Genomic DNA, 16,919 nt, shown 5'->3' with positions numbered 1-16,919 from the left:
TAGTATTTATTAATTTCAAACTCATTTTAATCTGTGCATTTCTGCATACATATGAAATCTGTAGCCTTAATAAGTGTCCATTTCTTCTTAGTAGATAGACTGAGGATATTTCAACAATGAAATAAATCATGGGGGAAGGGTGCCATTGTTCTGTGATAAAACTCTTTGGTCTATATAATTTTTTCCGAGTTCAAAATAACACGAGAAGTCACTCCAATAAGAAGTAAACATTACTTTTCTCAAAAAATTTAATTGCAGAACTATTTACAAGAGGTGAGTGTCAGCAATACAGAAATCAAATGAGAGAGGCATCATCAGAGAGGCATTATGGAGAGGACGGCGGGCACGGTTTTCTCGGGATCGGCGGAGAGTGGAGAGTCATGGACACGGAGAACTGAAAGGACAGAACGCGGCAGAGCCTTAAAGAAGTGGCCCACATTCGGAGAAGGGGTTATTGACAGGAAGCAGGGAGGGGCAGCGATGGAAAGCATACATTGTACATTCACGTCTGGTATCCTGCATGCGACCGAAGAGAATTTATCAAAAGAACTGTAAAAGCATGAGAAAGAGAATTACATAAAATAGTTTAATTCCAGGGAGGGGAACCTTTGTACAGATGTTGAATATTTGGCACTCTGTTCACCGTCATTGTTGATATGGTTTCGTATGTGTATATATTTTTATATATTTATTTATATACTTTGTTTTTAAACTTTAACTAAACATCTAGTTTCCTGGTTCTAACATTCCTTGAATTTCTAGAGGAGGCATTGAGTTCAGTCCTTAGGCCACACCTGGGTATTTTGGCATGAAACATGGAGGCGGGTGGGTGAACGGGTCTCTCGACAAGAAGGGCCTGTCCGAGAGGAAAGTGGCTTAGCGTTTGGAAATCAGAGTTAGGAGTAGCCTAGGGTTCACGACTGGTGGTGGGGAGACCTCTGAGTTCAGCAAACCAGTGATAAGGTGGAGGGAGAGACACACGTGCTGAGCCCTTTTAACGTGATTTGATCCTAACGTTGGAATGGCGGGGGGTGGGTGTAGTTGGGGAACATCAGACAGTGGGTGCGTGGCCTCTGGAAGATGCCACCCCCACGGCCTTAGTGCTTCCGTCGTGCGTGTTAGCGGAGGGTGGAGGGCATGGCCTATGGAGACCACAGTCTCCTGGAGCAGATCAGTCTGTCCTTCAGTCGGAACACGAACGGGGCGCGCGTCTGTCGTCCTCAACCCCACCCCCCCGACCGAATACATGAGAGCTTGGACCCCAAGCTCTCAGATTCGGAATGAGCACCCATGATGAAGAGTCACATAAAATCTAAGAAAGTAGGGTGGTAACCCTCTGTTACCGTAGTTCGTGTACATACAAAATACTTTAAAAAGTAGGTTAGAGTAGTAACTGCCATTTCCTTGGCCAAGAAGTCGTCTGTCACGTGTCCAGGTTGACGCTCAACACGGTCTCTTATTTTGCTGCTGGGTGAGAAGGCCGGGGTTAGGGGAGCAAATCAGGAACGTATGGATGCTTTTCAACGCCACGGGGTGGAAAAGATGGTTATTTCTTGGAGTGTCCCCATGGACCACTTCTGCGTTCTCCAAAGAGTGAGGAAGAGTAGTCGTGAAATGCCAGGCTGTGAGGGCAGCTTCACGACCTGTGGCGGTCCTGCTGGTCTGCCCGACTGCGATCAGGCATGCCCCGGCCTCCACGACCTTCATCCCTGCCGTGCTTCCTGGACTCTCTCCCTGCATCTAGGGCACAACTGAGCCTGAGTGAGGGTGAAAAACCCACGGTCTAATTCTGGTTGGCGCTGGTCCTCTGACATATTCATGAAGGGGCCTGACGCAGGCAAGCATCGCATACCTGGCAGGGGGTTGTTGGCACGAGGGCCACGGCGGCTCAGCCGTCACTCCTGCTCACTCCTGCTCCCGAAGAGCTCGGAGGACATTAGAGCCCACGTAACCTCAGTCTTCACCACCGATCTGTGAAGGAGACAAGGGACAGGAGAAAACCGACGTGAAGTTTCGTCTGGCTGATGTATGACCTGGAGCTGGGGTATGGGAACAGCCGGCTGGCCATTCATTTCCAGAACATTCTGCAGCTGCTCTGCACCCAGGCATGGAGCAGGGGTGTGTGAGGCCCCCTCCTCCAGCGCTTCGCTCACTGCCCACGCCGTGCTGACCGTCAGCATGGCCTGGGCCCCGGACCAGGCAGGCTGCCAAGTCGGGGCGGCCGGGTTAGCCCTCAGCAACCAACCACGTTCTCCATCGCCTCCGCTCCTGGTTTTCTAATCTGTTTTCAAGGTTTGGACTCCTGTATTCGACCCAAACTTTCAAATAAGTGTAAACAAATGCGCAGATAAAAACAAGAGAGAACCCGCAGGAAGTTTCAAAGGAGTCCAGGGTGGGCACCCTGGCCCGCAGCTACCTGATTAGTAAGTTAAATTTGCAATAGAAAGAAAAATAAAATCCGCGGTCGAGGCTTGAGAAGAAAGCAGCACATGGCAACAGGTGGAATTTAGCCATTTAGGCCCGATTCTGGGGGGAGCAGAATCTGTGCTTGATGGCAGGAGCGTTCCCGTTTTCAGAAGCGGGGGTCCAAGGCCGTTCCCGGGTGCCCTCCCGCATGGGGGCATGCGGGCGGGACACGTCACGTGTCCATGCTTCCTGCTGCTGGCCCCACTGGGAGGTTGGGTCCCCATGCTCACGAACGCCAGCCTGGACGCTCTTCAGCTTGGGGACGCACGGGGTCCTAAGCGGATCCCCCCTTTGGCCGCCGGACCTTCTGTCCACTAGGGCTCTGGGCACAGGGCTGGTGGCTCTTCCCCGCAGAAGGGGCTCAGCACGGCTGCCTCTCCCCTGAGATGCTCCATTGGCCTCCAAAACCCTGGGCCACAAGACATCTGGCTTGACTGACAGTCTGGCAAAGACCACGATCCCCTGAGACCCCTCCCTCCTCGCCACCAGGGGGTCTGGCCCGAACCAGAGAGCTGTCCCGACAGGTGTGCACTCCGCGGTCACCGTGTGGCTGCAGTGCCTCAGCTTTCCGGAGATCCCTGCCCAGATCGGGGTGGGGCAGGGGTGACTGTCGGGCCCGGTAGTCGGTGGCCACACATGGGAGCAAACACGCAGCGTGGGGGCTTGACGTGAGGGAGGGAGACCGTGCTCAGAAAGGCAAGTGGCAAGGTGGGCAAGCAGGGACACGGACTGCAAGGCGAGGACGGCCGCCCACACGGCCGTGAGCCCTGAGACTGTCTTCCGATGGCACGTCTGGCTGCTTCTGCGGGAGCCTGCACGGCGGGTCCCTCCACTTTGCGGGTCACTGATTTTGTGGCTATGTGTGGTTTGGTTTGGCTTTTTTTTAAAAAAGGGACCCTTAAATATAATTTTTTCTCTAATGATACACTTTGCTCTTTACTGCTCTAGAAGTCTTTAGTACTGACCTTGAGGGGAACACAGCAATGGCTCCTTTCAAACAGAAATGTGAATTTTTGGTATCATCCAACAGTTCCATTCTTTACACCATTCAGGGATGGCTCTACGCGTTTGCTGAGAACGCTGTAACCGTCGTTACGGGTCGCAACGCTTACGTGACACATGGCGAGGACAGGTGAGGTGGCGTGGGATGGGTTACATGGAAAGTGCTCTTGTGGACAGGTGACATTTGGCTTCTCTGGGTCTGGGGGACGTCAGGATGCTGTTCCTCGTCCTCGTGTTTCAGTGTCGAGAGTCACCTGGAGCCTTCAGTGGGGCAACGTCAGCTCGTGGCTGTGAGCCGTATCGTTTCCCACGTGGGGTCTCAACAGTTAGGCTGTGTCCTCCAGGAACGTAGCTACGGGGTCCACGGGAACCCTCTGCTTCCTTCCATGATGATGGCCACAGGGCGCGGTGCGTGGGCTTCTCCTGCCATGCTCTCCGGCTGGCGCACAGTCTTCACCGGAACCGTCTCCGCACCGTGGTGACAGCTCACACTGTTGGCCCCGCAGGGTGTGGCTGCTCGCAGGGCCTGGAGGAAGTTAGCTGCACTGACGCACTGTTCCAGACAGCTTTCCTGTTCCGGACGCGCACACTGAGCCCACGCGGCTCGCCGCAGATCCTGCGGGGGACGTCCCCGTGTGGGAACTGGGGTAGTGCACTTCATCATGGAGCGTGACGGGGCGGCCTGTCAGCGCCGGCGGTGGCTGCGGCTGCACGTCCGTCACACGACCTTCTTTGGGACTCGGTGGACCACACTGGGGTTCGCACACGTCCCCCAGCGTGCATCAGCGGCTGCTGTCGAATGTAGTGGTGGGTTAATTTGCTCATCTCCGCTGTTTCGGTCTAGACTTATTGGGATTTTAAGATAAAAAAATGAGGATACAACACATAAAAAAAAAAAAGCCAAATTCAGTGAAGACTTTCATTGAAGTCAGGATCAGAGAATCTGGGACACAGAATAATTATTGTCTAATTGTCTAATTTGTTGTTCTATGTTTCGTACAAGCGCATGGAAACGGTCAGCCCGGGGACAGGCGTGCCGCTGGCCTCCGTGTGTGCGTCTTATGCTTCCTCTTACTTCTCTGGGTTGTTTCCAAAGAGCATTTCACTTGAAGTAATACATCATTTTTAAGTCTAAAATGCCAATACTTGCGAGTACGCTTGTTTTTAACGAGTACAGTGACTACAGGGAGAAGCATCATTATTGTCCCTTACTCAGGATTTAGGTATTTACTCAGGTAGAAAAGAACACTTTCAATACTCTGGGGAACGAGGGTGCATTGATACAAGAATATTTCAGGGATTTTTTTTTTTTTTTTTTGCATTTTTTCAAGGATATACATTCGTACTGATTTTTGCTTCCAAATATATTTTAAGGCTGTTTGGTAAAATATACCAGATATGAGGCTCAATTTACAGGGTTTTTTTCTTACAGGGAACTCTTAACTACTCAGCTTTAAAAAAGTAAAACTTTGAAGCTAGACATGCTTTAATACCAACTATGCCCCAACGAACCGAAGCTTCTGGAATGTGGAGTGTGAGGGGAGGGAAGCCTGGGGGCGGCCGGGACCCCACTGGGTGCAGCCGACGCCAGCGGGCGGAGCGGGGGATGGGTACAGGTAAAGTGCCGGTCGAGCTGAGGGAAAAAGTGCTACAGTGGGTAAGCGGGGCTGCTCTGCACGGAACCCCAGGGCGGCGGGGAGGCCTGGGTTTGGGGGGACACACCCGCCTCCAGGTGCCATCCTGCTTTCGCCTGGCGTGACGGCGAGCACCCCGAGCTCGGGGTCGGACGGAGAAACGCGACAGGCTCTTCCTCCGGAGACGTGTCGGAACAGGGACGCGAGAAGCGTTGGAGGGACAGTCACTGCACCTACATCTGATTGTACCGACGGAAATCCTGCGCATTCGAATCCTTCCTGCCTTTCTCTGGTGCCAATCAGAATTCTTAAAACTAATCACTTTTCTTAGAGTCTACGGATGGGAATCATACATGTAACCTTTTTTTTTTCTTCGTCATGTCTAAAACGGGCAAGAAATAGATTCCTGACTTCAGCAATACTGCATAGGACAAAAGAATTCTGGAAAAATACGAATGTAAACTACATTTCTTCTTTACCATTTAAACTGAGATACTTACCACTCACATTCATATTTCTTAAACTTTGTACAACATCACAACTGTCATTTTAAACAAGCAAATTTTTTGGGGGGGTACCCTGGAGAGTGAACGGATAGAACAGCTTGAGGATATATATACATCTGTAAAAAAAATCACACGTACAGAAATGGGGACACGTAGAGCCGAGACGTGTGATGTAAGTTACAAAGGAACAAGACCTACAACGAGTTCGGCGTCAGAAGGACAGCCACGCTGTTTCTTTCCAGACTCCTGCTGGGAACACCAGCCTTGCGTAAGACTTTGCTCTCTCTTCATGTGTTGCTCCCTGGTGTGAATGAACAGGCAGCGGATTTTTTGATGGTGTAGACACTGTGCTAGGCATGTGAATGGGTTCAGATGTGGAATCCCCTGGGTTTCTGGAGAACTGCATGGCAGGGAGCCGGGGGCCTGGAGAGATGGCTTCTCATCACCGGACACTTGACACAGGGACCCTGGTGACGGGTCAGCTGGATTTAGGGAGAAGCACCCCCCAGGTGGAAGGGGGCAGAGGGGTCTGTCTTTCCTGCCCTTCGAGCTGGAGCACCTTCCCCCGGGGGGTCTGGTGACCGGTGAGATGTACCCACTGAGTTTGCTGTTTGTTACTCTTGCCTCTAGCTATCGCACGATTTATAAAAATATAAATAACAAAATGTCAGCCGGGTTCCATCTCTCGAGGTGTTTCTTGTTATCCTCTGAGAACAGAGTGGCTCGGTGAGGTGTCCCCACGCATCGCCATCAGAGCTGACGGAGAGTCAGACCTTCCAGGGGGGAGACGAAGAGGAGGAAGCTGTTCCCGCCGCGAGCTCGGCGGACTGCGGAGTCCAAGCATTCCAGTGTGCGCGGAACAGAACACGACGGGCGGCTTCGGCGGAGGAACGGGAGGGAAGTTACCGGGCCGGTGAGAAGCTGTACAAGCATTTTGTTACAAAGCAGAGAGAGGACGGTGGCGAGGGTCGCCGCCGTCCCTAGAGACGCGTCTGGGCCTCGGGAATGTAGATCTCGATGCTGTCTGCACGCTCCGAGGCCGAATTCTGGCGGAAGGACGCCGCCCTCTTGGCCGCCATGAGCCGCCTCCGGGCCTCTTGACGCTGTCTGTCCGGCAGGTCCAGGGACTTTTCCCTCGTGATGGGAAACTTCCCTTTGGGGGGCTTCTTTGGTATCGGAGGGGGCACCTTTCTTTCTTCCTGAAAAGCATCACAAGTCAAGAGTGGGGCCATCAGAGGACAGCAGCACCTGCCCGTGAACCCGCCCCAGGCGGGGGTGACTACGAGTGGCATGGGACACCCCCCGAGGGCCCGAATTGGCCCGGCCCCATGGCCCACCCCGCGGCCTGGCCACCTGCCCGGTGGTCCTGCCCGTGACTTCTCACAGCCTTCCTCGGTGGGTATTGGGGTCTGGTGACAGCGTCATACTTAAGGAACTCAAACCCGCCCCCGAACACTGCCCGTGTCCTCGGTCTCTGCTTTATTCTGATGTCGTGCCTAGGGTAGCATCATCGAGCATTGGCACACGCCTGCCACCCAAGGTCTTGAGCACCCGGGGGAGTGTGGCAGATGACACTTGACACCCCTGTCACATGCTGCAGTCTTTTCTACGGACTCCGGATTCTAAGGGCCTTCCTGGAAACCATCTTACGTGCGGGGCCATCAGCCAAATCCCTGTTAGGGCCCTAAAACCCTTTGACGTTAACTAGATGGTACACAGACTCACATGATTACTTCATGTTCTTAAAGAAGTCACGAAAACAGGTGTATGCCTTTTCTAGAAAGCTCCGGGCCACAGTCATGCAGCGCATGTGGTATGTAGTGCTTGTTACTGTTCCAGAGACACGTCTGTGTCCCTAACCCTGCTGCGTCACTCACTGCACACCCTAACCGGAAAGGCTGGACTGGAGGCGGACTGTGCTGATGGCAGAGGGCTGACAGGGCTTTACGGAGTCGACTGGCCCCTTCCCAGGAAAGGGTGCCTGGCACAAGGCCCCAGAACCCCTTACTTGTCTGAGCAGACGCCTCGTTGTTGGGGGGAACTCACCCCCTCTCTCTCTCCAGCCTCTACAGAAACCCAGAGGGGCCGGACTGGGGGCACGTTGTGGGGAAGACATGCGGGGCAGACACCAGTGGCCAAATCTTCCACTGCAAGTGTTGGCTTTGGTAGAAGGCTTGCTTTGCTGTCTGACACTTTATTCCCACGACTTATTCTAAAATGGCTTGGATCGAGATGTTTTTAAAAAGTAGGGGGTGTGGTACCCGTGACTTGGTCAGCTGAGTGGCTGACTTCCAGTTTTGGCTCAGGCCATGATATCAGGGTTGTGGGATCTAACCCTGAGCTGGGCTCTTCACTGGATGAGGGATCGGCTTGGGATTCTCTCTCTCCCTCTCCTTCTGCCTCTCCTCAGATTAAAAAAAATTAAAATGACTTGGACCAGAAGCAACACCTTCTTCCTGACTCTCGGGCGGGCATCTATGACGATGGGGTGACTGGTTCACTGAGACGTTCAGCTCTCTCGGAAGTTGGTTCCTGCGCCGGGCACATGACCACCTAGCTCGTCTCTGCTCAGGAGCCTGCAGTAGGGGCTGCAGGAAATACATGGGAGCAGCTGTGGGGGGGCTCGGCCGTGCACAGGGCCCTCAGCCTCCAGTGTCCCAGGGTAGGGAGGGCTGCCCAGGTGGCCGCAGATCTACAGAGTGGACTCGCTCAAGAAACATAAGCGCGGGGCCTCTGCGGTGTGAAAGAGCCGCCCATTGTGCACACCGGGGTGTCTGTCCGCCCCGGCAAGAGGCGGTCTTCAGCTAGGGGCTGCTCCCTGTGCGTAGCTCAGGCAGGACGGACGCTATCAGCTGTCAATTGCAGAAGAATGAGAAACATAGGAGGGTTCCTGCCTGCCTTTAGACTGCTGGCTGAGTTCTATGTTTAGTATTTTATTAGAACCACATTGGCACCGCTGTACTTGTGACCTCCTTCACTTCAAAACCAGAGCACTTATGGGACTTGCCTACCTATGCTGTACGGCTCACAGAGCGCCTACGGCTGCCTACTCCGCTCTGCCCCACTGTCTGTGTGATTTGTCATGGTCTGCCGTGGTGTCAACGGCATCGAGCCCCGAACTCCAGGATGGCCGGGGGCACCCTTGTGGGCACGGCGCTGATGGCAGTGATGGCTTCTGCTCGGGCTCCCCACATGGCCATCCGTCCTGTACTACAAGCTACCGCCACGGCTTCCAAGCATGCTGGGTTCGTGTCATTATTTTATTTTGACAATGTCTATCTTATGTTTACTTAGATCTTTAAAATGTGATAGGAAATCAATGTGTTTATTGCTGGTTCAGACCCATATGTTAGTCCCCTAAAGACGAAATCCAAAGGGAAGATGTGACTGACCTTAAGGGTTTAAATTCAATGGACACGTTCAGGTACTTAAGGGCGAGGCTGGGAGATCTAGAGGGAGTTTTAATCATCAAACCATTCACTGAAGCTTGAAATGTTTTCTTGGCTTCGGCTGGAGATAAGCAACTGAAACGTTTATCTCAACAGGAAGCAGTCACTGTGACCAGACCTGACACACCCCTGTGGAAAAGCACCTGCGTATGATCCCAACAAAGGTGTGATGAGGACAGATCAGAGGGCAGACCCTGCGTGAAGGGAGACTCTAGATCTGCTTGTGGTTTGCGGCTAAAGCCCAAGAGAGCCGGCAAGAATGAGCCTCCGGCACCCGGCCGGTGACTCCATCCCTCTGCACACACGTGCCCGGTGACGGCTTGACACGGGGTCGCTAACCTGAGACTAGGAGCCCATGGCATGGAGCGTGACTCCCGCAGCCGGGCCGGGCCGGGGTGCGAGGACGCCGGGCAGAATTACCTTCCTTTCGGGCGACTCAACGACGTTCCAGCCGCCGAGCTTCAGCTGGTGCAGCTCGTCGAACTTCATGCTGACGTCCTCAACGGAGAGCTGCAGCATGTCCCAGTAGCCTGCCAGGTCCTGGGACGTGGGTCTCGGCATGGCGCTGGGGTCCTGCCAACACACGAGCACAGCTTACAGCCCACTCTTCCCCGCACGTACCTTTTAGGGCCTTGGGTCAGGGAGACGCCCAGCTAATTCCGACTCCGATGCAAGTGTTCGAGTGGGCTCGCAAGGGCCCGGTAAGCTGGCACAGGTATCTGCTGACACACTGCACGTCCCCAAATATGGACAAGCTACAAAGTGTGTAATCCCAGCTCTGTGATATTCTGGGGGATGAAACGCTGTGGGGACAGTAAAAGGATCAGAGATTGCCTGGGGCTGGGGGGAGGGACACACGGGTGGGACACAGACATTTCAGGCAGGGAGACTACTCTGCATGATATCATTCACATCACGGTGCGTTCGTCCAAACTCACAGAGCGCACGACACCAGGAATGACCCTCATGTGCGCCCTGGACTCTGGGTGATGGTGACGTTGTCATGAAGGGTCTCTGACTGCAACAGAAGCACATTCTGTCGGGGAAGAGGGTCATTTGTAGGGGCGGGGGAATGGGAAATCTCTCTCCCTTCTCAGTTTTGCCGTGAACCTGAAACCGTTCTAGAACAACAACGCCTATTAAAGAGGATACGTGCACTATGTTCATTCCTTGCTTCCTTTCGAAAATGCTTTCTTAGGTGACGCTCAAAGTTTCCCGGTACTGGGCAGTTCCTAAAAGCCACGAGATGGCCGCATCTTCGGTCTCCCTGGGGGGCTATTCAGCAGACTGGTGCCCGGGACCGGGACACGTGTTCTGCAGTGGTGGTGAGGCTGGGCTTGGAGCTGGTTCTGTGCGGCTCTGGCACATCTCGGCGCTAAATCCCACGGCCAGCGCGGCTGCACAGACGCGGCCCCTGTTTGCTGTGCCCCCGCAGAGGGAGGACGGGGACACCCGTCCAAGATAGGTGCACAGTGGATTCATCGATAGGTCCCGCACGCACAGGGGAGGCCGCAGAGCCGCACGCTGGCCCCAGGTGCACGCCGTCCCAGGGCGCGGGCTGCATCCAAGTCAGATGGCTTTCCGAGATGAGCGCCCCCATCTGCCCACGTCCCCTGCCCGTGTGAGGCTAGCTGCTTCGCCCTGTACCTGCCTAGAGGCACAGGGGCTGGGACCCCGGGTTAAGTGTGTGGGTGTTTCCGCGGGTGGTGTCTTTGATTCAGTGGGAGGCTATCTCAGATTCAACTGAGAAATTTTGGTGAATTTGCTTATAATGTGCAAATTTCATCTTACTTGTGAATTGTTCCCAGTAAGCTCCACGTCCTTTGCCTGTGTCAAAGGTCCGATGGACTATGGTCCATCGGGGCGGCGAGACAGAGCCCCGCGGTGCTGGAGGCTGGGCATCTCAGATCAGGCCGGTGTGGACGCGTCCTGGGGGGGCCCTTGTCCAGGTGGCCGATTTCTGACTGTGTCATGTGGGGGGCGGCTGCGGGATCTGTGGGGTCCCTTTTGTAAAGACACTAACCCCATTCATGGGGACTCCACCCTGATGACCTCATCACAGCCTGAAGGCTCCATCGCCTGACGTCATGACTCTGGGGGACACATTCAGTCCACATCACGCTGGCTTGACACCCTTATCAGAATGATCGCTTGGCCCCCAGCCTGCCATGTGCGACCCGCCAGCAACCTGTGTGGGTGAAGGTCAGGGGGAACGAGCTGTGTGTCCGTGGAAGCCGGGGGGATACGGGCATCGGCGAGGGGGACAGCCAGCCTCCAGGGAAGTGTCTTCATGGGGGCAGCTCCGTCCACCAGCCAGGGGGGCTCGTCCCCTCACGTGTGGGAGCCTGACTCAGTTGCCGCTCCTGAGGAAAAACAGCACGACCGTGTGATAGCTGGGGCCGCGATTTGGCAGTGACGGTGACAGGACCGGACCCTGAACATGCTTGCGGCCATCAGGAAGGAAGTGGGGCGGGAGGAGGCTTCTCACACCTGGGAGGCATGTTCCGTCTGCACTGGAGTTTCGAAGGGGGGCTGTGGAAGTCTTCTGAACAACTTCACCAACCCGACGAACCTTTGCTTTTTGTGGGTTTGGGAAGGGGGACACCTGAGTGCGTCTGCAGGAGGTGGCGCAGTGACCCTGCTCATCTCCGAGGTCAGGTTGCTGGGCTCGGGTCATGTCCTTAAAGGGAAAAGCTAAGAAGGTGCTCCTAGCGAGATGCAGGCTCCCGGTGACCCAAGGTTGGACATCGCCCTGCTCTGCTACTCTCGAGGCAGGGGTGTGGCTGTGTGCAGCCGCCGGGCACACCCAGTCTCTGTACCCCGTCCTCTGCCCTCTCCTGGGTGGGGATGGCCGCATGCCTGTGGGGGGCCGTGCCACCCCCTCCCCCAGCACAGCGACACAGTGCTGTCTTTCCCCGCTAAATTCTCATTCTGCAGAGTTTGGTGGTTTGTTGGCCCGGCCGGCAGAGGCCCCACAGCGTGGGCTCTGGCTCCCGCCTTCCCAGCTAACGTCCTCCAAAGGGCACATAGGGGACGGTGCTGCTGCTGGCATGTAGGTCTGGAAGGGACTATGCACTCTTCCCAGGCTGGCTGGGGATGCCGGGCTCCTGGTCCATCTGGGAAGCCCGTGTTCTGTAGGGTACGAGGGCCATTGCTTCCGCTCGGCTCTGCGCCCCGTGACGCGGCCAGTATCCGATGCCCTTGCCTTGGACATGCTGCTTTGCTCTCCATCTGGAATGTCTGGGCTCTGGCTTGTCTTCTGGGCTCATTCCTTTGACGTGAAACTGGTCAGCCGCCTAAGTCCTCCAGCTAACGACGTGGCGTCTGCGTGCACCCCAGCGTCTCTCTCTGGCCAGGCCGCCTCAGACACCCACCCCTCCTGCCCCCCCTGCTGCAGGCTGGTTTGGGTGGGTGCGTTTTTTTTTCCCCCTCGAATCCTAGATAGAATCCAAAACAAAAGGAAGCAGCCACACTGTGTATATTAGAGCTCAGAAAAGGACTTTTTGAAGGTTAGGATAAAATGCAATTGGACATGTGTAAAGCATCCAAAGTATTTGGATGGATGATTAAAAATCTAGTATTAGCTGCTTCTGGCACACAGGACGTGGACACTTTATAAGCTCGAGTAACATTTTTACATGTTTTTACTGCCTGTTCGGTGCGTTAGGTAGTGAGTTCCTAAAGACGGTGAGTACCGATGCTTACCCAACTCAGGTGACACATACGGAGCTCAGTAACTGCCTAAATCCGTCCCTTTAAGGACAGTCATCAGACAGGGAAAAGCAGGACATGCTCCCCACACACCACAGCTGGGGACGTCGCGGCCGCACGTCCCTCTCAAGGCGCACGGACCCTTCCTGCCCCCACTTCCTAATGGGGGTTATGATCTCCTGTCCCGGGAGACACGAGGGCCACTTTGTACATTTTGGGATGAACTCCAATGGGGTTAACTGGAAAATACTAGAGAAAACATACTTTTAAACAATCCTAATCAAGAGGGTGAGTCGGCAGCTCTGGTGCACTCTGCCTCCTTTGATGTGTGAGAACATCCGGTAAGTTCGCGTCTCCTTACAGGTTAAAACAACAAAACAAAGTCACATCGTGAGCACCATCGCTCCCCTGGTGCACAGACCTACCTGCATTTTAACGATAAGTTTGCGCTGAAAGAAATCCATGTATGGGTTTATGAAACAGTCTGTGCGGTGATGTGAAAGCTCCTTCGTTACTTCTACAAAAAAGTCACACGGCTATGTGCTTTCATCAGACAAAGAACGTGTGCGCGTGTACACAGATGCCATAAGTAAGCGTCAACCTACGTGTGGGTGTTCTTTCTCTTCAACGTTCAGAACAGTCAGAGCCAAGTTTAAAGCCAACTGTGCTGTCTGTTCCTGGTATCTTCTTTTCCGTCCTGACTATGACACAGAAAGCCCCGATTATTCTACAGTCTCTCCCAAATCTCTCTGAATGCTGCTGTCAACGCGTTGAGTCAAGCCACCCCTCGTCACGGTCTTTGTCCCGGACATCACAGCTGTTCCCATCCCTGTCCTCCTAGGGCCTTGGGCAGGTGGACCGTGCAGCGGAAAGGCGCCCTAGGTCTCTGGGGGGCTGTCCCCGTGCCGCTCCTCCTCTCCCCCAGCACGGCCTCACAGTGGCCTCTTCACCACCCTGAACCCCAACCCAGGACGTTGCTTGAATTTGCTCCCTGCTCTGCAGGCCCCAGGAGCCTCCGGCCGAGCAGCGCAGAGACCCCGCCCCCTCGGCTGCCCCTAAGGGCTGAGCACACCTGAGATCCACTCACCATGTTCTGCTGGCACAGCCAATAAAACTGCTGGAATTTCTGGGACATCAGAAGCTGCGCGCTCCCCACGGCACTCCTGATCTTACCAAGAACTGTGAACAGAACAAACAAAACATGTTTAAAACTGGGTCAGCAAGAAACCAAAAGCAAGAGTGATGCACGGGGAGTCAGGTTCAAATGCCTGAGTGAGTCTCCCCCTTGTCAAAACTTCGAATTTGCTGTGCGGGGCACGGCCACGGACGGAAGCTTTTTCCAGGCCGGCCTGTGTCCGGGTTTAAAGGAAAAGGCAATGACGTGTAAGTACTACCAGCTGTGAAGCTATGACTGGTCAATGCTGGGACGAGTGTGGCCTGGATGGGTGGTCTATACCGCAGGAGGCTCTTCTCCTAGCGACGCTGCTCAGGGGAGCTAGAAGGTGAGGCATAGGTAGGAACAGAAAAGACATTGAGTCCTTCTTACTTTTTATGGCCTCCACAAAAATGAAGATGGTAATTCCTAATTTCTAGGAAATCACATTGGACTCGGTGACCTCATTGGACTCATGGGAGTCGTCTCTGGGGCTCTGAAAGCGTCTACCCAGAGGAAGGAGCTGTGCAGGGAGAGACTGTGGCGTGCTTGTGACCAGTCATCTCCCAGCCTTGGGCTCTGTCCAAGCTCCTGCCACTGGCCGCGAGGCCCCGTGGGCAGCCACGTCACTGTCACCGTGCTGGGCTCCCATCACATTCGACTCACCAACTGATTCCCCAAGGGCATTTGTAGTGACGACACCCTTGCCCCCCGGCTCCCGTGACCCCACTGTGACATGACAGGAAGTCTCCAAACGATTTCTAAGTCATGTGACTTTAAGCAATCAAACGCCACTTTTTAAACAAGTGACTGCTGTAGTTTTGTCCATGGAGAGGACTTAACACACTGAAGAAGCGTGGGGTGACCACTTCGGGATGGAGTTCGGGGGAACGCAAGCCTGTGTGTGTGACGTGCCGGGTCTCTGCCCCAGTCCTGTGACCTCTGGGTGGCTCCAACGCCTGCCACCTCCGTCCCCTGTCCTCACACGGACCAGTCCTTGCCAGGCGTTAGCGCCATAATCATTTGGAAACTAATAGCTTCAGCGGATCCCAACTCAGAATACTCCACAAGCATTTGGGAATCTGTGGGGACCCGTTTCCTGCCTCCATACCCTGAGCCCAGGCCCCCTCCGTCCCTGAGACACAGAAACAAGTTATGCACAGGGTTTCGGCAGGCGGCGTTGTGGAGCTGGAGCGGGTTGTCCCCACCGGCTCACTTCCGGCTGCCCTGCGGCTCTCCTGCAGACCCTCCGGAGTGCATGTGTCGAGGAATGGAGGCAGCCTCTCTGGGGGCCAGGGGCTGGGCCTCGATCTCCGGCCTTCCCGCCAAGAGCGCCACAGGAGCCTGTATTTGTGAACGGCAGGTGGGAGGTGGTTACAGAGGGGCTGTTTCCCTGGAGATGCGCCCGTCCTGGAAGGGGAGTAAAGAACCGTCGCCCTCCCACGCGGGCTTGTGCCAACCCACCATTTCTGGACTCCCGGCCCGTCTCAAGAAGAGCGCGGACCAGAGCTCGAGGCGCACCAAGGATGAGCTTGCGTCCCCCAGCTTCTTGTTTGGAGGGCTGTCCTGACAATGCCCCTGGGGCGCCTGTGCCGGTCCGCGGGGCACACACGACTGTCGAGGCCTCGTGGGTGTCCACAGAGGGGAAACTGAGTCCAGGGGAGTAAACCCCGCTCCCCCCACGGCCCCCACCATTTTCCAAATGCAAGTGACTATAACCCGCGGCCTCTAAGCCGAGCGCCTGGGAGACTCCTTCAGTGTGTGTAGACCCCGCGTGGAGGAGCCGAGCGCTCCCCAGACAAGCCCCGCCGTTGCTGTGCTCCCCCCGGGGCCTGGCGCCGGAGGAGAGGGCCAGAGACCGAGGTGGGGCCGGGCCTCCACATCCACGTGACCAAGTGCTACGAAGCGGTGCGGACAGAAGTCCCAGGCATGACCCCGTGGGTGGGTCCGAGACGTGTCGTGGGCGCCAGCGGTCCCCGCAGGCAGTGCTAGTCCATTCCCTCAAAAGCGAAGTGCTGGAATCGGGCATAACATGTCCTTAAAATGATTTTCTCCAGAGTAAGACGATGGACTTCAACGCTTAATTCAATTTGTCTTGTCTTCCCATCTGCCTGGGAGGACCTCACCTTGCTGCTCCCCAGAGTTTTATTATGAACAACCTCACACACACGCAGGATCTGAAAGGAAGGCGCCCGCATCACTGCGGATCAGCAATTAGTAGTTCGCCACGCGCGTGTTTATCTTCCTGAACGAGCTGAAGATAAGCCGCAGCCAGCCCGTCTGTCACCTGCCGTGTCCTGTGCCTCCGTCACGTCCTTATCCTTCCGAAGGCGGGAGGCATTCCCTCACGCATCTAATTCTGCACCGCTTCTCGAATATTAACAAGGTGAACACGTGTGGCTTTAATAAAAGTGAATAAATTAGAAAACACTGTGGCATCCTTTCAGACTTAAAAAATGTTTTCATGCTTCTTGATCCCCGGGCCCAGGTGTGTTCTGCCAATCTGTTTTGAAAGGGGCTTTCCTCCCCACAGACCCTCCTCCTCGATCTGATTTGCCAGGCAGCAGTGGGCCTGGAGTGGTGGTCAGGATCTGGGGTTGGGGGAGCTGGTGCAGGGGGAGGGGGAGGGTGCTGGGGTTCAGGACTGAGTGTGCCCTGAGGACAGGTGGTGGGCAGGTGCAGCATTAGGACAGTGGGCAGCAGTGCGGATGGGGGGCAAATGCTGGGATGCGGGGAGATGAGCAGATGCAGGGACAGGGGTGGGCAGGTGCTGGGACGGGGTACGTGGGAGTGGGTAGGTTCAGGGACGGAGCGGTAGACAGGTGCAGGGAGAAAGGTGGCGGGACAGAGTCAGAGCATCTCCTAGGAGGGGTGAGAGTACTTTCCCCTTCATTCACATTTTGATCCCCAAACTGAACGCGTTTCCCCAGCTCTGCTCTCACTGCTGCTGGGAGTTTGCGCGTGTGACCCCTGTAACCTGTAAGACTTGATGAAAAGA

At 55.1% G+C, this 16,919-nt stretch overlaps 1 protein-coding gene across 5 annotated transcripts in view; it reads right to left on the bottom strand.

Annotated features, from left to right (window-relative positions):
* Positions 1–230: 230 nt before the first annotated feature.
* The window catches only part of DLGAP2 (DLG associated protein 2), a 783,049-nt gene continuing 766,360 nt past the window's right edge, over positions 231–16,919 (bottom strand). For all 5 annotated transcript variants that reach the window (XM_047713358.1, XM_047713386.1, XM_047713367.1 and 2 more), the window contains 3 exons: positions 13,856–13,947; positions 9,478–9,630; positions 231–6,807 (listed from right to left, as the gene is read on the bottom strand). In XM_047713358.1, the coding sequence (XP_047569314.1) occupies positions 6,589–6,807; positions 9,478–9,630; positions 13,856–13,947 (464 nt within the window). In that variant the 3' untranslated portion in view covers positions 231–6,588. The remainder of the gene's footprint in view (positions 6,808–9,477; positions 9,631–13,855; positions 13,948–16,919) is intronic.

This window comes from Lutra lutra, chromosome 2 (assembly GCF_902655055.1).
Source record: "Lutra lutra chromosome 2, mLutLut1.2, whole genome shotgun sequence".
Classification (NCBI taxonomy): Eukaryota; Metazoa; Chordata; class Mammalia; order Carnivora; family Mustelidae; genus Lutra; species Lutra lutra.
Note: the sequence above shows the minus strand (reverse complement) of the source record. Positions and strands in the feature narration are given on the sequence as shown.